This window comes from Chiloscyllium plagiosum, unplaced genomic scaffold (genome assembly GCF_037043375.1).
Source record: "Chiloscyllium plagiosum isolate Xiang-an unplaced genomic scaffold, Cpla_swu_hap1 HiC_scaffold_23, whole genome shotgun sequence".
In the NCBI taxonomy this organism is placed as follows: domain Eukaryota; kingdom Metazoa; phylum Chordata; class Chondrichthyes; order Orectolobiformes; family Hemiscylliidae; genus Chiloscyllium; species Chiloscyllium plagiosum.
In genome coordinates this window covers 41,186,665-41,210,359 of record NW_028270161.1, presented here as the reverse complement: position 1 = coordinate 41,210,359, position 23,695 = coordinate 41,186,665, and the positions used below count along the sequence as shown (strand labels likewise).

At 41.0% G+C, this 23,695-nt stretch overlaps 1 protein-coding gene across 16 annotated transcripts in view; it reads right to left on the bottom strand.

The window, feature by feature from the left end:
* anks1b (ankyrin repeat and sterile alpha motif domain containing 1B) overlaps nucleotides 1-23,695 on the bottom strand; it is an 818,433-nt gene that overhangs the window by 355,472 nt on the left and 439,266 nt on the right. For all 16 annotated transcript variants that reach the window (XR_015761150.1, XR_015761151.1, XM_043713626.2 and 13 more), the window contains one exon: nucleotides 14,788-14,963. Coding sequence is in view for 14 of the 16 variants with exons in the window: in XM_043713626.2 (XP_043569561.1) it covers nucleotides 14,788-14,963 (176 nt within the window). In the remaining 2 variants the exon portion in view is untranslated. The remainder of the gene's footprint in view (nucleotides 1-14,787; nucleotides 14,964-23,695) is intronic.

The window sequence follows — 23,695 nt, the reverse complement described above, 5'->3', positions numbered from 1 at the left end:
ATCTCCCGATTGAGGGGAAAACCTAATCACATGTAAGGAGTAGATTTTGCAGGAATTACAAACTTTTATTGAACAACTACGCTCTGCAAGTCTTTGTCTATCATGGGTTTGGGACCCTAGTTGTTTGTGTTGTATGTACACAAGTGCACGCATTACTGGAGCATTCTTGGCCAATCATTTGGATCTGGGTAACTCATTCATTACAAATGTTAGCAAATGAAATTGCAATTTCAGGAACTACAATTTCAGAGAAATCACTTTTGGCAAGAACATTTAGCAAGTAGAGACAATTTATTTTACAGCAATGAGCCTAGCTTTCCTCTGATATTTGATCAAATTCCATCATTGTCCTCTCCAGTGAATAACGAGAAGATGGAAAAGCTGAGACTCGCTGTATCATTTTTGTGGAACAGGATGAAATGCATCAGAGCCCTCCATTGTGCAGAGAATAATTCAAACCACACACACACAGTTTACAGCACTGGATTAAGTAATAGCGAATGGCACGTTTTGAAACTGAACTCAACAAGAATTGGTATTTGGAACTTGACACAGAATGCCAGGGAGATGGGAGAGGGGCAAAGGTTACCGGAAATCATCTACTTTCTTAAAAAAGCCACATCTCTTTCATTAATGCACTAAGAGACTGGAATCTGTTACTCTTACCTGGTTTAATCTCTTGATAACTCTTGTCCTACAGTGGTAGTGTGTCAGCCTCTGAGCCAGGAGGTTCTGGTTCAAGTTCCACCTATTCCAGAGATGTGCCATAACATTTCTGAACAAGTTGCTTATAAGTATACATTACATATAACTCTCGTTCCTTTTATGTGGTGAACACTTTAAGTTCTCTGCTGTAGTTGAAGAAAAACATTCTCTTAACACAACCTCCGCCTTCTTCCCAGGTGGACTGTCTAAGACATTTCCTAGTGAAGAGCTTTTACCCAACACATCGATTTTCCTGCTCTTCGGATGCTGCCTGATTTGCTGTGCTTTTCAAGCACCACACTCTGAACTCTAATCTCCAGCATCTGCAGTCCTCACGTTTGCCCTGTCTAAGACCTGCTCACCATCATTTAGACATGGATAACACAATTTTAAAATTATCTTTACTGTATCTGACAATGAACAACTTCACCAGCACCATCAAGCTATTTATAATAGTATTTTCAGTGACAGCACCTAATATTTTATTAACGCAGACATCACAATTTGTTGCCAATGCAAGTAAAATGGCATCTCCAGCTATTGGCAATAATTAAGAAATAAACACCAACCTAGATTTACCAGGTATTAAAGGCTCCTGCACACTGCAAGTTTAAAGAACAAATAAAATTTCTTTTTGTTAAAGTACAAATGCTAATCATTTTGGATAATGTAGTTTTTTTTGGTGGAGGGAATGCCTTGAAATATTTGTTGCTAAAATCTGTAATACAATATTTTAATAGGGAAACAAATTAACTGTTCCTTTACTTGTGGAGTGATGCCAAATGCAAGTTAGCAAATCTAGCATTAAAATAGATGCTTCTTTTCCTCCACTGGGAAAAATATTTCCACTTGTGTGTATTACTGATGTCACTGGGACAGGCTTGACTAACAGCACCTGCCATTAGTTAGACTTGACACACATCTCTCAGCTCAAAACATTTTTGCCTATAAGCTTATTAAGAGTGCTGATAAATGTAGAATGGGGTAAAGCAGACTGTCTGGGAGCTGACTGATCAAGAAAACCAGCAGACTATTGCCTTCAACAAAACAGAAACTGCTAGAAAGGAACTCAGGAAGTCTAGCAGCACCTGTGAAGAGAAATCAAAGTGAGCATTTCAGGTCCAGTGACCCTTCCTCCTTCAATCAGCGACATGTAAGAAATGGGAAATAAACAGCAGGAATTAAACAGGATGAATTCAGTGTCACATCAGCGCTGATAGAAAAGTACAGTGAAGGAACCCAATTAAATCACTGACTGAGAGGAAAAGGGGATAAAGGAATAGAGAAAAATAAAATGTTGACATTTTAAAAATTTCCCTGAAAACTTGCAAACAAAGGAACAGACTTCACACTAGAATCATCTTCAGTGCCCAGGACATTAATTGGCAGTAATTAACACACAAACTGTTGAAAGAACATTGTTCCACTAATTGCTAGCCCTAAATATTTGTAGTGGATTTAGTTCCAAGACATGCCAAAGCATGATGCACCAGGGCAATTTCAAGACATTCAACTCATCTCCGAGGTGAGATGAGCAGAGGGGTGACATTTTCATGAAACTAACAGCAGTGCAGGCCAATGTGACTCAGAATGGTTACAGCAGAGAATATGACCATGTGGCCCAATGATTAGATTAGATTAGATTAGATTACTTACAGTGCGGAAACAGGCCCTTCGGCTCAACAAGTCCACACCGCCCCGCCAAAGCGCAACCCACCCATACCCCTACATTTACCCCTTACCTAACACTACAGGCAATTTAGCATGGCCAATTCACCTAACCTGCACATCTTTGGACTGTGGGAGGAAACCGGAGCACCCGGAGGAAACCCACGCAGACACGGGGAGAACGTGCAAACTCCACACAGTCAGTCGCCTGAGGCGGGAATTGAACCCGGGTCTCTGGCACTGCGAGGCAGCAGTGCTAACCACTGTGCCACCGTGCCGTCCACACGTGCCTCTGTACTGACTCTCTGCAAGGGCAACTCACCTCATCCCACTCTCCACAGTTTCCCTGTGGTGCTGCAAACCTTTTCCTTTTCAGATAAAAGACCAATTCTCTTTTCAAGGTATTGATTGAACCCACCTCTACCACAATCGCATGCAGTGCATTCCAGATCCTAATTACACAGTGTAGAAAAGCTTTGCCTCATATTGCCAATGCCTCTTCTGCCAATTACTTTCAGTGGGAATCCCTTGGTTCTCAATCATGCTGCCAATGGGAACAGCCCTTCCCACACCTCCATCAAATGTCACTTTATACTTTTCTTCAAGGAGGACGGTACAATCTCCTCCAATCGATATAACTGAAGTTCTTCATTACTGGAACTATTCACTTGAATTGTTTGCTGGCCATTTTCAGTTGTTCATGTACTGGTGGTGCCCAGAACTGAACGCAATTCTCTCGTTGAGATTAAACCAATCTTTCATACACATTAAGCACAACCTTATCATCATCAATACAGTGACAGCAGGGGTCATCAATAGTATCACCATTTGCCTTACCATAACCCATTCACTGACACTCAATTTGGGTTCCCTGCCAGGACTACTCAGCTCCTGACATAAATTACAGCCTTAGTGCAAACAGTGGGAAAAAAAAGGTAAATTCTAGAGACACAGTGAGAGTGACCTCCCTTAATGCTGAGGCCATATTGACAGAGTAGCATCAAGGAGCCTAAGAAAATCTGGAATCAATGGGAATCAGGGGAAAACCTGGTTGATTGGAGACTTATTTCACCCAAAGGAAGCTGGCTGTGGTTGGTGGGGGTCAGTCACCTTATTCCCAGGACATTACTGCAAGTGGGCCTCATGGAACAAGGTCAACCATTTTTAGCTGCTTTATCAATGACCTTCCCTCCATGATGAGATTAGAAATGGGGATGGTTGCACCAAATTCAGCAGCATTCATGACTCCTCAGATACTGAAGCAGTCCATGTCCACATTTAACAAGATCTGAGCATTATCCAGGCTTGGAATGATGATAGAAAGTAATATTAGATTAGATTACATTACAGTATGGAAACAGGCCCTTCGGCCCAACAAGTCCACACCGACCCGCCAAAGCGAAACCCACCCATACCCCCACATTTACCCCTTACCTAACACTACGGGCAATTTAGTATGGCCAATTCACCTGGCCCTGCACATCTTTGGACTGTGGGAGGAAACCGGAGCACCCGGAGGAAACCCACGCAGACACGGGGAGAACGTGCAAACTCCACACAGTCAGTCGCCTGAGGCGGGAATTGAACCCGGGTCTCTGGCGCTGTGAGGCAGCAGTGCTAACCACTGTGCCACCGTGCCACCCACCCTTGGTTCTCAATCATGCTGCCAATGGGAACAGCCCTTCCCACACCTCCATCAAATGTCACTTTACACTTTTCTTCAAGGAGGACGGTACAATCTCCTCCAATCGATATAACTGAAGCAATGACTATCTCCAACAAGATAGCACCTAATCATTGCCCCTTAATATTCCATGACATTATTATCATCTCTATCTAAATTATAGGGATTACCATTGTTTATAAACTTGACAGGACCAGTCATATAAAAGTGGATACCGGAGCAGGTTTGAGACTAGGAATCCTGTCGCGAATAACACATCTACCACCTCCACAAAGCCTGTCCGACATTGACAAAGCAGAAGTCAGGAGGTGATAAATTCATAGAGTTACAGCACAGAAGGAAGTTGCCTAGCCATTGTGTCTGTGCCAGCTGAAAACCAAACGTCCAGCTTAATGCCACTTTACTGCCTTTGGCCCAGATTGCTGCCGGTTACAGAAAGAACACTTCCCACTGGACTGGGCAGGTACAGCTCAAACAACATTCAAGAAGCTCAACAGCATCCAGAGGAAAGCATCGCACGCAACTGGAGACCCATTCACCATCCTCAACAGACACTCCCACTATCAGTAATTCACGGCAGTACAATGTGGAGAGTCTGTAAGGTTCAGGATTTCACTCCAGCTCTTTCAACAAACACCTTCCAACTTCACAACCATGATTACTTTGGGAGAAGGGCAGCGGATACATGGGTTACTAGCTTGTTGGTTCCTAACTTGGAAATATATCCCCATGCCTTCACTGTCAATTGACATTCTGTCAGTTCTGACATGGTCAATCCAGAGTTCTCAAAGTTCTCCCCAAACAGAATGTGGGGCTACCTCTCCTCCTCCTCAATGACTGCTATAGTTCACTCAAGAGGCTCTGGTCCAGTGCTGTTAATGCTGGACTATTAATCTAGAGACCCAGGTAATGTTCTGGGGACTCAGGTGCAAATCCCACAACAGCAGATGGCGAAGCTTGAACTTTAAAAAGAAAAATCTGGAATTACGAATCTAATGATGGTCATGAAATCATTGTAAACTGTCAGGAAATTCCATCTGGTTCATTGATGTCCTTTAAGGTAGGAAATTGCTGTCCTTACCTGGTCTGGTCTACATGTGACTCCAGATCCACAGCAATGTGATTGCTATTAACTGCCCTGTGAATAATTAGGGGTGGGTAATAAATGTTGGCCTAGCCAGCAACACCAACATCCCATGATAGAATAAAAACATATGAAAGTAATGATGTCTGAAACAAAGGCAGATTTGATAAAATGATGGTTAAACTCTTTAGCCAGAGGTTAGTGAGGCGTACCCCAATGGGATGAGAATCTATTCTACACAAACCAAGTGGAACATGACTGATGTAGATCCACAGTGACTTGGGACTGAGATATTTGCTGGATTTTCTACTTGCATTCCATACACACATGGCAAACGTTAGTGGTTGCAATGTAACAATCATGAATTACTTGCCAGATCAAATTCCGGAAGCAATACAGGAAAACATTCATTATCCATACTCCAATTATTCACCTCAATGATCTGCCAGTGTTTTCACAGCAAAGGCTTCAGCAAGAGGGGGAAAAGAAAACTTGGCTGACTGAAATGGAAAAAAATAATTCTGCAGCCAACATAAACTTTACCCTTTCTTCCGCTTGACAAGTGTTCATTTTCAGTAACTTGTACCTTTGTTGGAGTTTGATATGGTGCCATCAACATGGCTGACTTTTCAAGGGATTGATGGCAGCTCATTTTGCTTCTGAAGGGAGCAATATTTTGGCATTTGCTCCCTTTCTCCACTATCTCCAGCTGAAACTCATTGAATCCCCGATGATAAACATCCTATGGATTACTGTTGATTATGAATGGAGGTTAGGTAGTGGACAAAATGTTGGCAAATGGAGCATAATGCAGGAAAATGTGTAGTTATTCATTTTTGACATGAGAACAAAAGAACTGATTATTATTTAAATGGATAAAAAAACTGCAGAAAGCTGCAACACAAAGGAATTGTGCACAAATATAGAAAGCTAACATAAAGATGCAACAAGTAATTAGGAAGGCAAATGGATGATTGGCCTTATTTCAAGGGGATTGGAGCATTAGAGTTAAGTATGAGCCAAGTCTTACTGCAACTACACAGGGTGCTGGTGAAACCATGTCTGGAATATTGAGAACAGTTTTGGTCCCCTTATTTGAGGGAGGATATCACTTCATTGGAGGAAAATCGTTCACTAGGATAATTGCTGATATGGAGGGACTGTCTTATCAGCAAAGGTCAAACAGGTTGGGATTCTATTCACTGGAGTTTAGAACAAGGAGACGTGATGTCTTTGAAACATGTAGGATTCTTATAGGGTTTCACAGGGCGATTCCCTCATGGGAGAACATAGGACCAGAGGGCATAGACTCAGAATTAAAGGTGCCAATTTGAAACTGAGATAAGGAGAAATTCCTTCTCTCAGATCATTGAGTCTCCTCGGAACTCCTTGCCATGGGGTGTGTGTTCCTGTGTTTATTTAAGGCTAAGATAGATAGATTCTTGATCAGTAGGGGAATCAAGGGTTACAGGGAAAATGCAGGAAAATGGAATTGAGGGAATGTTGGATCAGCCATGATCCTACTAGACGGTGTAGCAGGCTTGAGGGGCTAAACAGTTTAGACCTGTTTCTGTTTCTAATGGTTATGACCAACTGTCAAATCTATAGTCATTTTCATTTCCCCCCAATATTCTTCCTGAATGTCCTTCCACATAAAATTAGCATCAAAATATCACAACAACCCAAAGTAGATGAACTGTAAAAACATAATTACTGAAGCCAATTTGTCAAAGTTTTTATTACTTAAACCTGTCAGATCAGTGACTGGAAAGCATTCTGGTGCACCAGATTGTTTCAGGTTGACATTAAATACATTTTGGCTCACAAAGCAACAGGTCAGCTTCTCTCTCTCTTTTAGTGATGGGTTTACTATAGGTTTGGGATATAAAAGATTATAAAATAATTATTCAACCAAATAGATAATGTTTGCTAAAGGTTGTATTACTCCCTGAAGAGATCACAATATTACTTTTTTTTCTGCTACCTTAATGTGCTGATTGCAGGAATACAGTGGTTTGCAGATGTGCAAAGAGTATTGGTTCTTTGGTGTAAGTCAGGAAATTCAATCAAACTGTTTGCATCCTGTGAGAATAAAGCTGAAGTAAATTAAACAGCGATCTGTCAGCTTCATAGCAAAGTATTCCGCCTCTCAATATGTCCTGGCAGTACAGCAGCTTTTGGAGGAAACTTTCTCACAGCACATTCAGAGTAGGTCGTTACAAGAGGGAGCTGGAATCCTGAGAATGTGAGAACTGAGGTTAATTCTACCATGTCCAAAAGGAAGCTCTTGATGATTCTTTGGAATATCCCAGCCGTGGGAAATTACAGTCATTCTAAGGAATGTGACTAACTTAAGGAATGCTGATAGCTCTTGCTACTGATGCTCCTTCATAGGATACACTTAACACAGAGAAGGTGGACCACTCACTATAACTTATTGTAGAAAATCAAAAAACTTCAGGACAATTTACTTAGGATTAAGGGCTACACATAAATGAATAGAGGTAAATTACAGCTGGAGTCTCCTGATATTAATCATACAACAGAAGGCTTTGACATTTTACCACTTCAGGTATTCATGAATTAATTACTTTCAACTTGATCATCTGCCAATTGTCAAATCTGCCTGATACTTGTTCCATTTGTTTCTACATAAAAGTAATTGGGCAGATTATTCATAAAAATAATTTCTTAATACATAAAAACAAATTACTAATGATATCAATCAGCCAGGTTTCCTGGACTTGTTTGAAGCATTTTCTTGATACTTTTTCCAAAGCATCTTTGTGCATGAATGCACTCATAGTATCACTCACTACAGAAGAGACCCTTCAGCCAATCGAGTCTGTACTAATAAAGCACTACTCTAAATCTACACTCATCCCAGTTTCCAGCACTTGGCCCATAGTCTCGAATATTATGACATTTTAAGTACTCATCCAAGTACTTTTTAAAGATTATGAGGTGCCCCACCTAAACTACCCTCCAAGGCAGTGCATTCCAGATTCAGTGTATTAGATTGTTTCAATATTGTACAATAGCAAACTAACACAAAAACCCTGCTATTGACCAGAGTTTTAACACTACTGAAGCAAACGTTAAGATCTCCGGAGACCTTGATGCTGTTATTCCCCCGTCTCCCAAGTGGGTAGATTATTGATCAGCCAGTAGACTATAAACAAATTAATGTTGCAATGGCTTAGACAGGATCCATATTTCTTACCTGTAATTGCAATGAAAGTAATTTGGCTTTAATAGCATCAAGCCTAGCTGTTGCTACCAGTGTAACATGCTAAGATACGAGGTGCACTCAGCTCTGTGGCTCTTCAGTGATTCTTGTATAACAGAAATATTTTAAAACATTCAAGTTCTACACACCTCTCCATGATGTGAGAGGGACAATATTAATTACTGATCCGTTGACTATTTTGCTTCTATTGGAGTGGTTTCTGAATGGTCCAATCGTATGATTTCAAAGGAATTTGGAATAAAATTATTTTGACTATTTGAAAATTATGAAAAGTACATGAAAAGGAGATTCTTCAGTGTTGGCTGGCAGTCGGATTAGAGGAAGAACCAAACGGAAACATTATAAATCTGGAACTGGCAATCCTTCGTTCTCCTTCCATTGAAGCTACGTTTGTTTGGAGATGTGCTTTCACATGCCAAGTACAGCAAAATCAAAAACCCTTTATTTATAAATTTTTGCTGCATTTTAAAACACACAGGAAATCTTCCCAAATATGTCCCTTTGCATGCCCGTGTTGCTTTTTTTTATCCATTTCTTATTGCATTTCACCTGAAGTTTTATTTTGCTGCTGCAATTGAAATGCTTGACTGTGTGAAACTGTGGGAATGCTTGACAGAAAACACAGCCACATGTTTCCAACGTTCCCCAGAGACTTGCACTCCTGAGCGGAGGATGACTCTTCAGCTCCACAAATATCAAAATTCCCAGGACTCTGGAGCCAAAGCTGAAAATCCCTGATTACCATCTCCAGCTGTTAATGTTAACAGGCAACTCTGTTTCATTAGGAAGATGTGAAAATATTATGTCACAAAATGCACTAAAAAATGATGGTCTTATCATAAATAATTTAACTGCTACAGATCTTTGCTGAGAATTTTACTGGAGATTAAAAGTTCGCTCCTCCTACTTAAAGATGTCAACATTTTTCACATCAATTGTTTACTGAGTATGAAGCTAAACAAGAAGGAAATATAAGTAGCGGATGAACTGCAGTCATCATGAAAATAAGAAAATTACTCACAGAGTTGCATTAAATGCTTAATGGATTGAATCATTACGAGATGTTGCATGAGTTTGGCTTGTATTGGCTGGAATTTAAAAGGTTGACAGTTGATAATAATGGAAGCGATTAAAATGATGGAAGAATTTAATAGAATGGATGCTGTGAAGCTGCTTGCTCTGGCATGGGAAACCAGACTGAGGGATCCCAAGCTTAAAATTAGAGCCAGGCTAGTCAGAAAGGAAATCAAGAGGCATTTGTTTTGACATTAATTAAAATGGAAATGTGGAATTCTCTTACCCAGAGGGCTGTTCGTGTGTACCATTAATCTAAATTCAGTGCAATACACCACAAAAGAGATTAAACACATAATAAAGTTTATATTCGTGAGTGCAGACAGGATCACAGTTTGAGGTCATATCCAAAAGACTTGCCTCGCTGTGTCCCTGGCACATGTTCAAATCTTTGGAGTAAACCTTAAACCCACAATCTCTGACGCAGAAACCAGCCATGGTACCACTTTCCTAAAGCTGACATTTACCATTGGAAATGGTCAACTCCCCAAAGTGCTGTTAACTTCTGAAATCCCACTTTTATTCGATTCAGCCCAGGTCCCTTCCAGATGCCCCTGGAATGCAACAAAGCACCTTTTCAATTTTGCCTTGTCAGCTGTTATAGAATAGCTGCATTTCCCTGGTCAAGAAACAATGGTTTAACAATGGGAGGATTTTTATCAGTTGCACACCATTCCCAATGGAAGTGTATACCGTGTCTGCTTTCCAGTTTTCTCCTCCATATCCAATGCAATTCCAAATAACATTTCAAGTGCTGGTGGCATGCACAGGAAACAGGTGCAATTTCAGACCAGGGAAGGTTTTCATTGGGAAAACCTACCACCTACTGGCAATGCTACAAACTGGGAGTCTCTGAATCAGGGCCAAACCTCCACTGCTATTAACATAATACTTACTGAGAACATAGAGGTGGCATGTTTTGATTACTAGATTAAATTTCACTTGTAAATACTTCACCTTACACAGGTTTAATTTTATTCATTGTTTGTTAGGGCTAGATGAGGCAGAAATCTAGATGTTCCGGCATGCCTCATATGGTTACAGAAGAGTTAGGACATCAAGTAAGAACAATACCATGTGCTGTTGATACTTTTTACCGAATGCTCATGGCAGTGTCCAGTGATGTGTTCCCCACCCTGTGGAACTTGGTTACATTTGGGACTTGGCATTGTAAAGAACATGGTCCTCGGTCAATCTCAGTTAGGATAATTCATAGGTGAACTCAAACTCTAGGAAAAACTGTACCAGTCAAAACACCATGTAGTACTATATTTGGACAATCCTAATTCTGCATCTTTGACTGCTCTGTTTTTTAGCTTGACTGTCAGCCCAGAATGTAAGGTCCTTTTCACCTCAGCCCTTAACGTCGAAACCTCAAATATTTCAAAATTATACACCACCCACTCCCCCCATTTCTCCACATCCCCCCCCCAAACTCTCCCGATGTTCCCAAGCCTCCCTGTAAGTTACCATTCCCTCCAGTGCACAAAACCACTAACCCCTGACTCAACTGCCGAAGTCCAACTGATGCTTGACATCTTTAAACAAGCAAGATTCTCATGTACGACCGACTTGAGCTTGAGACTTGGCGGCAATTTGAAAAATATCCTTGTGAATGAGTATTCATGGCATACAAATGTACTGCATGTGGAAACCTGTCCTAGGGTAGCATGAGGTCCAAAATGACATAAATACCACTGACTTCAACTCAGCATCTCGTCCTGACATCAGGAAAATGTAATTTTGCCTCCTGCCAAATTTTCACCAACCTCACTATACCATATTCCCCAATCTTGCAGACAACAAAATCCCTTACTCCATAAATTACTGAATCCGCATGTTATCACGTAGTATATAATAAAGCAAGACATTTATCAATCAACAATGAATAATACCACGGCTAATTTACTTGGGCATTCTGTTCTCTGTCCAGGAGACTTAACTAAACATGAAATACTTTCATCATGCCAACTTGTCACAGAAGAAATCCTGTATACATTCATAATATGAAACCTTATTAAATGTCAAATTTTTACTGTCATACATCAATCACATTACACAAAATATTTTTTGGAGGAAGCTTTTGTCTACCATTTTGTTCAGCAACTGTAATTTCCAAACTTCAATGTAAAGGTTTAAACAATCTTAAAAAAAAAGTTAACTTCCTTATTTTATAACTAGCCTTCAGACTTTATTTAAATAATCACATTAAAGCTTTTTGTTCAAAACCTCGGACCGTTTCAAAGTCTTTGACTCGAGATTTTCTTCCTCATAATTTTGCACTAAATCTTCAACCTTATTTGTAAAGACTAAAAAGATGCATTTTTCAGAATATTCCAGAAATAGGATTTCGAATTCTTTAAGTTTTATTTAGGCAAGCAGCACATAGTTTAGAATGCTGCTATGAACAGTTTACAGTACATAACAGTAATTTTTACCTAGACAAAAATAGAAGTTGCTGGAAAATCTCAGCAGATCTGGTAGCATCTGTGGAGAGAAATCAGAGTTAATGCTTCGGACCCATCCTCCAAGGGTCTGAGCTGCTGAGCAGTCGGGTCAGTCGGGTACAGATGCTACCAGACTTGCTGAGTTTTTTCAGCATTTTCCATTTTTGTGTCTGATTTACAGCACCAGCAGTTCTTTCAGTTTTTATTTTGTAATATTTTTAAACACTTGCTTCCTCCAAAATTACCATCCTGCCACCTCAAAATCTCCAGTTCTTGAAAACCATCTCACCTGTTCTGTTGGACATCTCAGTCTGAACTCTTGCACCACTTACAATCTTTGGACCTCACTCAGTACCCATAAACCAATCGACTGTACAATCAAAATACATTGATTATTAAACCATCCCAATCTTCAGACCTCTTCAAAACTCCCCAACCACAGAATGATCAGTGCCTGTATTGCTGACATCTTCTTAGTCAGTGCACAGAATTACACCTTAAACCCATGATTTGGATTTGCCGGTGTTGGACTGGGGTATACAAAGTTAAAAATCACACAACACCAGGTTATAGTACAACAGGTTTAATTGGAAGCACACTAGCTTTTGGAGCGACGCTCCGTGATTTTTAACCTTAAACCCAGTCATTGCTGATTAGAGGTTGTGAACTAATCTGTCTGCAACTCAGTAATAATGTGCATTGACCCTGGTCATATCAATGCTTGCTTTACATAAAGTCTTCCAGCAGCTACCATTCCTTGCTCATCAGCTGTACAATGCAAACTAATCAATGATTTGATTATCACAGAAAGTGAAATAGAGCCAGAAGATGTTGAATCTGTATAGTTAGAGTTGAGGAACTGTAAAGGACAAAATGACACTCATGGTGTTTATGTACAGGCTTCCCAGCGGCAGTCAGGATATGGGCAGAAAATCAGTCAGGATATGGGCAGAAAATAAATCAGGACTTAGAAAAGGCATTTTAAAAAAGCATTATCAATCACGGGAGACATCCATATACAGATGGACTGGGAAAATCAGGCTGGTAACAGATACCAAGAAAAGGAATTTGTGGAATGTCTAATGGAATTTCCAGAAAGCCTTCGACAAGGTGCCGCTCAGGAGGCTGCTAAATCAGACAACAGTTCATGGTGTTATGGGCAAGGTACTGGTATGGGGAGAGGACTGACTGACTGGCAGACAGTAGAGAGCGAGGATAAGGGGGTCATTTCAGATTAGCAGCCAATGATTAATGGACCTCCGCAGGGGTCCGTGTTGGTACCACAACCATTTAAATTATACATCAACAATCTGGATGAAGAAAAAAAGGCATCGTTGCTTGGTTTGCAGATGGCAAATACAGGTAGAGGAGCAGGTAGTGCTGAAGAAGTGGGGAGGCTGTAGATGGTCTTGGACAGGCTTAGAACATGGGCAAAGAAGTGGCAGATAGAATACAATGTGCAAAAGTGTGAGGTTATGCACATTGGTAGTAAGAATAGAAATATTGACTATTTTATGAACAGACAAAAGCTTTGGAAATCTGAAGCAAAAATGGACTTGGGCGTCGTAGCTCAGGATTCTCTTAAGATTAACGTACAGGTTCAGTTAGCAGTTAGGAAGCATTCAATTCAAGAGAGCAAGAATACAAGAGCAGAGATGCACTGCTGAGGCTGTTCAAGGCTCTGTTCAGACCACATTTGGAATATTGTGAGCAGTTTTGAACTCTGTATCTAATGATGGATGCTTTGGTGTTGGAGGGGGTCCATAGGAGGTTGACCAGAACGATTCTAGGGATGGATGGTGCCATGGTGGCTCAGTGGTTAGCACTGTTGCCTCACAGCGTTAGGGACCAGGGTTGGATTCCAGTCTCAGGCAACTGTCTGTATGGAGGTTGCATGTTCTCCCCGTGTCTGCATGGGTTTCCTCTGGGTGCTCCGGTTTCCTCCCACAATCCGAAGATGTGCAGGTTAGGTAAATCAGCCATGCTAAATTACCCATAGTGCTCAGGGATCTATGGGCTAGATGCATTAGTCACGGGTAAATGTAGGGTAATAGGGTAGAGGAATGGGGATGGGTGGGTTACTCTTCGGAGGTCAGTCTAGACTTGTTTGGTCTAAGGGCCTGTTTCCATACTGTAGGGACTCTGTTATTCTATGATCTTCTATGATTCTATGAAGGACTTGTCATATGAGAAGCAGTTGAGAACTCTGGGTCTGTACTTGATTGAATTCAGAAGGACGAGGCGGAATCTCATTGAAAATTACTGAATACCGAGGCACAGTGATTAGTGTGGATGCAGAAAAAGAGACCCAAGGGCACAGCCTCAGAGTGACCAGACAATCGTCTAGAACTGAGGTGAAAAGGAATTTCTTCAGCCAGAGGGTGGTGAATCTGTGGAACTCATTGCTGCAGAAGGTTGTGGAGACCATCTATATCTCTAAGACAGTGACGCCACTGTTCTTAATGAGCAAGGGGTCCAAGGGTTATGGGAAGAAGGCAAGAGAATGGGGTTGAGAAACACATCAGCAATGATCAAATGGCAGAACTTGATGGGCCAAATGGCCTAATTCTGTCTCTATATCTTATTGTCTTATCCAAAATGTATTAAAATATACATTTTGAAATGAGTACCAAACAAGCCAAAAACCTTTAGCTACAATCCCTTGATATTATAGAAAATTGAGAAGTTAGTTGGAGACCAGAATAAAAATCTTAATGTATCAGATTAAATCATTAATCAGCTAACAAAATATTGCCCATAAATGAACTTAAAATCCTGAAATAGATTCATTTAGTTCAGGCCATATGACTTAGTTTTATGTCCAGGGGACATTTGTTCTTTATTAAGTGAGTTTCTTCCTATACTGAACACTAACCTTGGAATGTTTTGGCTGGTTTTCACACTTGGCAACATCATCATCAGAAATCTTTGTACTGGTAAAACTGTCCATGGAGCATGAGGACACCGCTTGGCAGAGATCGTCAAAATCTTTATCCTGGCTCTCTCGGATTTCCAACAAAAGCTTTGACAGCTCCCCGGTTAGTGCTTCACCTGCCAACAAAGGATGCAAAATTATTCCTGTGAAACTGAAAACGCTCAATGCTTGAATACAAGTGTAATTATAGGAATTATGTTTGTCAATGAATTGTAACTGGAAAGCTTTGGGAAATGGCTCAACCTATTTAGAAAGTACATACTTCATTCAATAACTCAAGATGATCCACAAGAGCACGGCTTCTGACTCGAGCATTTTGATACAGATCAATAGCTGTTTGTAAATCTCCAATAATTAGAATTTTGCTTTAATTCATTCACCAGTATTCATTGTCCTTCCCAGTTGGCCAGAGGGCAGTTAAAAGTCAACCACATTGAAGTGAATCAGGAATCACGGATCGGTCAGTGCGGATCAGGAGTCACGGATCGGTCAGTGCGGATCAGGAGTCAGGGATCGGTCAGTGCGGATCAGGAGTCACAGATCGGTCAGTGCGGATCAGGAGTCACGGATTGGTCAGTGCGGATCAGGAGTCATGGATCGGCCAGTGTGGATCAGGAGTTGCGGATCGGTCAGTGTGGATCAGGAGTCAGGGATCGGTCAGTGTGGATCAGGAGTCAGGGATCGGTCAGTGTGGATCAGGAGTCAGGGATCGGTCAGTCTGGATCAGGAGTTGCAGATGGGCCAGTGTGGAGCAGGAGTCAGGGATCGGTCAGTGTGGATCAGGAGTCACGGATCGGGAGTCACGGATCGGTCAGTGTGGATCAGGAGTCACGGATAGGGAGTCACGGATCGGTCAGTCTGGATCAGGAGTCACGGATCGGTCAGTCTGGATCAGGAGTCACGGAGCGGTCAGTGTGGATCAGGAGTCACAGATGCACCAGACCAGGTAAGGACAAGAGCTTCCAGCCCTGAAGGACAGTAGTGAACTAGACGGTTTGCTTTCAGTCATTCAACAATGGTTTAACGGTTATCTTCAATTTCAGATTAAAAAAGATCATCTTCCATTACAGGATTTAAACCTGGGTTCTCAGGACATTACCTGCGTCTCTGGATTAATAGTACAATGATAATGCTAAGAGACCAACACCTCCCCTAAACTGTAACCAATGTTGTGCTAGATGTGATTCTGAATCATACTGTATGCTGTCCCAATTAACTGTAAACTGAAATGTTTTGGGCTTATCGCCTATCCTAACAGTTGCCTTTAACCCAAGATTAAGAATATTCTCCACCAGCAATTTTTGAGAAGATCTGTAGCTCAGGTTGATGATAAGTATGTAAGTCAGTTGGCTGAGCTTAAAGGTTTGTTTTCAGACGTTTCATCACCATACTAGCTAACATAATCAGTAAGAGTCTCTGATGTATTATTCTCTATTCGGAACTCCTTTCCGAACCACACTTGGAAGATGTGTACACCCCAAGGATTACAGTGCTCTGTGAAGGCAGCTGTCTACCACCACCTCCAGGGTAATTAAAGACGAGCAATAAATGCTGACTTAGTCAGTAACCTTTACCAATCCCATAAACAAACATAAAAAACCCAACAATGTTGCATTGCTGAGAGTTTAAAGTATTCATATGCAGGAAAAGGTCCAAATTATTTTCATTACTGAATGTCCTCAGTGAGTTTGTAACTGTGATTATCCTGCAAATGAAAATTCAGTGAAGGCAGTCATCCCTTCTAAAACCCCATTAGCCACAAAATTCGACAAAAGTTCAGATTCAATATACTTTACATGGTTATAACAAAGAAAAAGAAAGCCTTTTCTCTCAACTTTCACTGACATTCCTTAGCCTATTATTAGATGGATATGAATCCCGGCTTTTTAAAACCACTTTGAAATCTCCTCAATCATGTGCAAAACCCTCAGGTGCTAGGAGAAAGTGAGGACTGCAGATACTGGAGAATCAGAATTGAAAAGGGTGGCACTGGAAAAGCACAGCAGGTCAGGCAGCATCCAAGAAGCAGAAGAGTTGACATTTCTGGCATAAGCCTCAGATGGTCAAATGGGAATCAAAAACAGATACTGGAGCAACTGGGCCTTGACAACAGGTGAACAACGCCTGCAGATTCTGTGACATAGTGACATCCGCAGGTTTGCGAAGGCTTTGCCCATGACACTGGCAGTAAATGGAATAGACAATTATTCCAATCCTAGGCTGTGATGACTTCTTGTACAGTTGAAACTTTATTGCTGGAACAGCACAGCAGGTCAGGCAGCATCCAGGGAACAGGAGATTCGACGTTTCGGGCACAGGCCCTTCTTCAGGAAGAAGGGCCTGTGCCCGAAACGTCGAATCTCCTGTTCCCTGGATGCTGCCTGACCTGCTGTGCTGTTCCAGCAATAAAGTTTCAACTTTGATCTCCAGCATCTGCAGACCTCACTTTCTCCTCGATGACTTCTTGTACATCCCATTCAGGGAGAAACTTCAACTGGCTTCAATGTCCTTGAGCACGGGATGGCTTCCATAGTCGTGATAATTGTCTGGTCATCTCATGTACATGTGTGGATTTTATGTTAGGAAGCTGTCCATACAACACCTCTTCCAACAAACAGCGTCATGCATCACATTTCCGAGGAAGGTAGAAAAAGTGAATCATTTGGATGAAGAATGTGTTGAAGCAGCAAGTCAAGCATGTTTCCATGATTGCAATCACCATGCTGAATTAATGACTGACTTCATGCACATTGAGAATTAAGGTTTCTAGTTGAAAAGCATTAAAATTTCTAACACAAGTTATTTAAAAACAAGTGGTACAAAAATCAGCACATCAGCAATACTTCCATCAATGAGAGCTAACAATAAACAATACAACCAGTTCATCATTCATGAGCAATTTAGCAATTCTTACGCCTAGGGTCAGTTATCAGATTGTACAGCACTTCTATCCCTTAATTAGTTTACATACGACATAACAACTTTAAAGTTTTTCCAATTCCACTCCTCTGTGAAATACAAAACCATGAGATTCTGGAGTTATGATATAATTACTCTTCTGATAGTTTATTGAATGAAATGGTTGAATCTGATTTAACACAAGACCTCAGGGGAGTTGAAATAAGCACACATTATTTGCATTTGCTATGTTAAAACTCTGTCGTGCATTGCAACTGTATATTATGATATATATGTACAACAATGAGTACTTGACAGAACTTAATATCAGAATGCAAGCTGTAGCCATAAGCTGATCAAATAACACCGCTGACAGTGTCACCTGAATGCCCCATTAAAGCTACTATTGATATTTATTCTCATTGTGCAGACTTTATCAAATATCTCCATTTTGCTGGGGAAGAGGGGAGAAACACCAAATAAAACTGGTTCACTTGGAAATGGCAGTGAGCCAACAGAGAGCCAATGAACCTGTTAGCAAAGTTGAAAATAAGCATTAGAATCTAATTACATTTGAAAATGACCGAGTTCATATAGGGTTTTTGACAATAGCAATCGGAGCTGCTCAAGAATCATACAGTTAGGACACGTGTTACAAATCCCAAAGACCTGTCCAAATCAAACACCTGCAGCAAATTAAACATGCTGACTATGATGGTTTCAAAACGTTTGATAAACAAATCTTAATTTGATGGTATAGAAAGAAATGTAAAGAGTTCAACATCAATAAGCCTATAGGACAGAGAAAAGAATAAAGTGAACGATAATGCTGAGTTAGCACATACATATAAGCTGGTTAAAGATGCTGCAAAGCATTTTATATTGACCCAAGTCTGGTGGTATAGCTAAAATGAAAAAAAGTACAGTAGAATAATCCCCCCAACCTGCCCCCCACCCCATCCATGGATTCGGTTTCCACAGTTTCCCGTGGTCTGAAAATATTACATCGAATATTCCAGAAATAATTCCAGGGGGCTGCCATGGAGGTGATTTTCCCATTTAAATGATTGAATAATGGCAAACCCTCAGTGTTGGGTCTCTGCAGTAGATCTTGGAACGTATGACTCACACACATGGCGGGGGGGAGGGAGGGTAGGTATTGCAATACCTACTATCTTGATTTCTACATGCGCTCCTAAAGTGAACGTCTTATCATCCAAGACTGACATTTGTCTAAAATCAACTGAGGGATACGACAGGTAAATACAGGACTATATCCCTTCCTATCCTTGTTACATAACCATGTGACAAACAGAGCTTTGAAAATTTTGTGATGGACTGCGCTAAACAGTTAAGCTGTACCATAGAAGTGTACTAAATACATGAGCAATATTGCAGAGATACAAGGTTATTCTATACACAATGCAGTCATATTTACTCACCGCTGACCATCAAAAGGAACAAAAACATGTCCAGAAAACTTGAGATTTTATTAACTTTTTACAAAACTATTCTGCATCTGACACTGCTCATGGCCACCACAGGGGGCAGTAAAGACCACTACAACATAATACTCAGGTGTCCTTGGTATCATTGCTTCACAGGAACTATACTCCCTCTATCTGCTGTTTTGAGATTATGATATTACAGAAATATGTTTCTTGAATATGATGTTGGATTTTATTGAGTCAGATGAGAACCACTCATAAATTTATAAGTAAAGCACTGACAGAAGTAATCCAACCAGGAACATTAACAATGTATGCTAAAACAGCAGCATTGCAGAAGGGCTGGTGGTGAAATATTGATCCTCTACCATTACAATGACTGTTCAGTGAATAATTTCAGCACTGGGATAATCAATTTTTACGATAGGAGTTCTCATATCCCCTGACGTACTAAATTTGAAAACAGTTTTCTCAAATTAAAAGCAATGCAGAGCTATAAAACATCAGTCTTAATAGTCAACAGAGTCTTTATCTATATCATTCCCTGTGGATACTACAAGTTTAAATTGCAAATTTCTCTTCTCTTCCACTGCTGTATTTAAAGAAACTGTGATTCCTCCTCTCCATTCTACAGCATAGTTAATTTTGATAAACTATAATTACCTTTTCAAAGAGAGGTTACAGCAAAACCTTTGAAGATCGCTGGCCTGGCTGGCAGGTTTGCGCAGGCTGAGCACAACATACATGATATAGGATTCCATCAACCAAAACCACATTTTACAAATGAGTTCACACACACAAAATTTCCATCAGCAGACATGATATGTCTGTTCTGTTTTGTCTTCCATCAGATGCTATGACTGATGAAATCACCCAATTCCATGCCTGCCTCAGCTCATCTGCTGATAATATTTAATGCCCTTGTCAGCTCAGGATTTGATGATTCCATTGCTCTCCTGGCTGGGTGACGAGTTGTCCATTTTACTAAAGCAGCTAGTAATCAAAACAGTTGCAACTGTGCCTCCTTTTATTGTTCCTTTGCATGCTGGCTCCATTCTCCATGTGCTGACAGACCGTAGTAAATATAAAACATGTTATTTTCTGTAAACTTCAACTCATCCAGAACTATGATACATATATTGCATTCAGTACTTAATCCTGCTCCCCCATCAGCCCTATCATTCATAACTTCCTGTGCATAAACAAGCTGTACTCTCAGTTACAGACTTTGACTTTGACATTTAATATTAGAGATTGCACTTGTATCACTGGAATCAATTTAAATTTGAATGAATGAGACTTCACAATCTATCAAGCTGAAAAATCATGTCTTCATGAATGCCACTTCAAGTTAGTTTCTTTGACACATTACTTGGTCTTTTGTTAAAGCTTTCCTCCAATGATATTTGAATTTCGGAATACATAAGTACTTAAAAAAACAAACTAATCAAGTTTAATTCAAAATCAAAACTTGTCACTCTTTCCTCCTTTCCAAATTAAACTTGTCATGAATCAACGAACACAATGCTTTTCTTTTTAAAAGAAGAACCTCAGCACCGTTTATCCACTCAGCTTATTCAGTCACAGCAACTTGGATGCCACCTGGAATTAGGAATGTGTGGGCATTCAAGTTGGAATTAGTTATGAAATCTGGAGCATGGCTTCCATTCCAATATTCTTCAGCAGCTTGGAATCGAACTGTGAGTTGAGTGAACAGTTTGCTGACATTACAGTGAAGCAGCAGCATTTCAGGGGAAGAATGTCTTTGTGAAAAATTGCTTGGCAAACTTTTGTTTGCAAAGGTGTATCGGAGCATCACCCAGACATGATTTCATGATGACGAGAAGGATTTGCGGTTTCCTGCCTCTCCCAATAGAGAGAGAAGTTGTCATGATCCTTTCACAGAAAGTGCAGTCAACTCTCATTATAACAGGCCCTTTGGCAGCCAGCCAAAAACTGCCAAGTGGCCAAGAAAATTTCAGTATCTGCAGCGTCTGCATTTTAGTAGGAAAATAGTACATGGTAGTACTCAGACGATCTGTAGTTAGTAAGTGTTGGATATTTCTATTCTTATTAGATGTGTATTTAACATAGATGTACAGCATACTTAAAAACATGAAAATTAACAGCACAGAAAGAAACCCAAAGTTACTGGGCCATCTTTGTGCTGAAATCAATAAGAAATTTATTGTTTAAATAATATTTCAATATCTAATACCTAAACCATGTCTCAAACTCGGAGGAGATTACCTCTTGGTCAGGTCAAGGGATTTGCTGTCAGTCAGATGGTGTTGCTACATTTAGTAAAGGGCAGCACATCATCTCAGTCCAAGAGCCTGGACACTCTCACTTGGCGCGGTCAGGTTCATTGAAACCAGTCTGGGGAGTTGTGGCCTATCCTGTGGGGGCAATTCACTGAAAGCCAAGGGGTGTTAGCAGGGGTCACAGCTGTTGTGGGGAAGCCAGCAGTGAGGATCAGAGGCAGTATGCTGGGATGCAGGAACATCAATAATTGTAAAGGGAGGAAACCCACTGTGTAACGTTGAAAGAGGATAGAGTACTGGAGGACATGAGTGACTGCTTTTGGGAAGGGCAAGGGGGTGGTTAGTGTGTATGTCAATTCACAATGATTATCCAAGATCTTGTGGACTGCAGATGGGTATGGAATGGAATTCATCTTACTTTGAATTGTATTTGTTAACATGCTGTCTTATATATGATATAATTCCACAAAGGCTAATTCCCGTCACCAAGTCACCCTTTATTTCCAAGTGCATAGTATGTGATACTGACCCAGCTAACAATGAGCCTGCTCCTAAAGTGAACAGAACTTGTCAGCCAGGGCTCCCTGATTGAACCAGATTAACAGTCCCAATCAGGGAACGTTTATTCTATGAGGTACAGCTGGTTAGCCTCATTCCAATCACTACAATATATACTGCTAAACTTATTGGGTGATGTGAGAGACAAGGTATTAGTAATTAAATACAGTTCTTACAGTCTCCTGCTGTATTTGTAGAACAGACTGTGCTGCACACATCGGAATAAGGTCCACTATGTCAAAGACCCATGTAAAAGCATTTGATGGACTTCCTTGTCCAATTTCTCCCCACAGTGGGACATGGAGGACTATAATGAACCATCCATGGTGAGCGATGCCAATGCTAACTGCTCCCATTATTAAGAAAATGTTCTGTTTCTGATGTTCCTCCACACAGGCTTATTGAGACCATGACCATTAGATGCAGCCACAACAGGGCTCAGCGTCATGTGGCTACAGGTACCATGAACACACAGAGACATTGAGGAGGAGCAACTGTGCCAGCTAACCCAGAACCAGCAGCTACCTCTTCCGACAGCTGAAGGTCCACTCAGGATGTGGAATAGGTAATGGAGAGCCAAAGGGTCTGATGGCTTTACTTGCTATTTGATCCATATGAACGAGTTGCATTGGCATTGCAGATTTCCCTGGTCATTGTTCCAGCCCCATGTCATCAACTGGAGTCAGACTTGCAACCTGAGGGGTGAGTGACGAGGTGACAGGTACACTGAATTTTATATTCAAACTGACTGCTTTCAAGGATTATGTGGTAATCCTCAACCCTCAACACAAAAACGTATCAAAGCCATTACTGATACACTTGGTGCCAGATCACATCATCTCATATCTCCAGAGAAGATCTGCGCCCGGGCACTAGAGTTTGTCAATGTAATGGGTTTCCTCCAGGTACTAGGCCCTATGGACCATACACACATTGCACGGAGAGTGTGTTTCATAGCGCACCTGAGGTCATCAATAGAAAAGGGCTTAATTCCATTGAGGGACAAGTAACATGTAATCATCAGTACTACATCTTAGAAGTCTGTGCCAGGTACGCTGGCAGCTGCCATGATACCTATCTTCTCTCATGTTGCTGCTTCATTTGAAGAGCTGAATGCCTTACAAGAATGGTCATGGACAGACAAGGGCTACCCTCTGTGACCATGGCTAATGGCTATTACACAGCCCAGACACAGCGATGGAAAGAGATAGGTATACACCGCAGGGCAAGAGTTATAGCTGGAGGAAAGGCAATTATGATGCAATTAGGCAAGATTTATGATACATAGGATGGGGAAGGAAACTGCAGGGGATGGGCATAATTGAAATGGGAGCTTTTTTTAAGGAACAGCTACTGCGTGTCCTTGATAAGTATGTATCGGTCAGGCAAGGAGGAAGTGGTCGAGCAAGGGAAATGTGGTTTACTAAAGAAGTTGACTGTCTTGTCAAGAGGAACAAGGCAGCTCAGTTAGGGCACTTGGGAGTTACCAGTTAGCCAGGAAGAACCTACAGAGGGAGCTGAGAAGAGCTAGTCAAGGACATGTGAAGTCTTTGGCAAGTAGGACCAAGGAAAACCCTAAAGCTTTCTGTAGGTATGTCAGGAATAAAAGAATGACTAGACTAAGATTAGGGCCTGTCAAGGACAATAATGGGATGTTGTACATGGAGTTCAAAGAGCTAG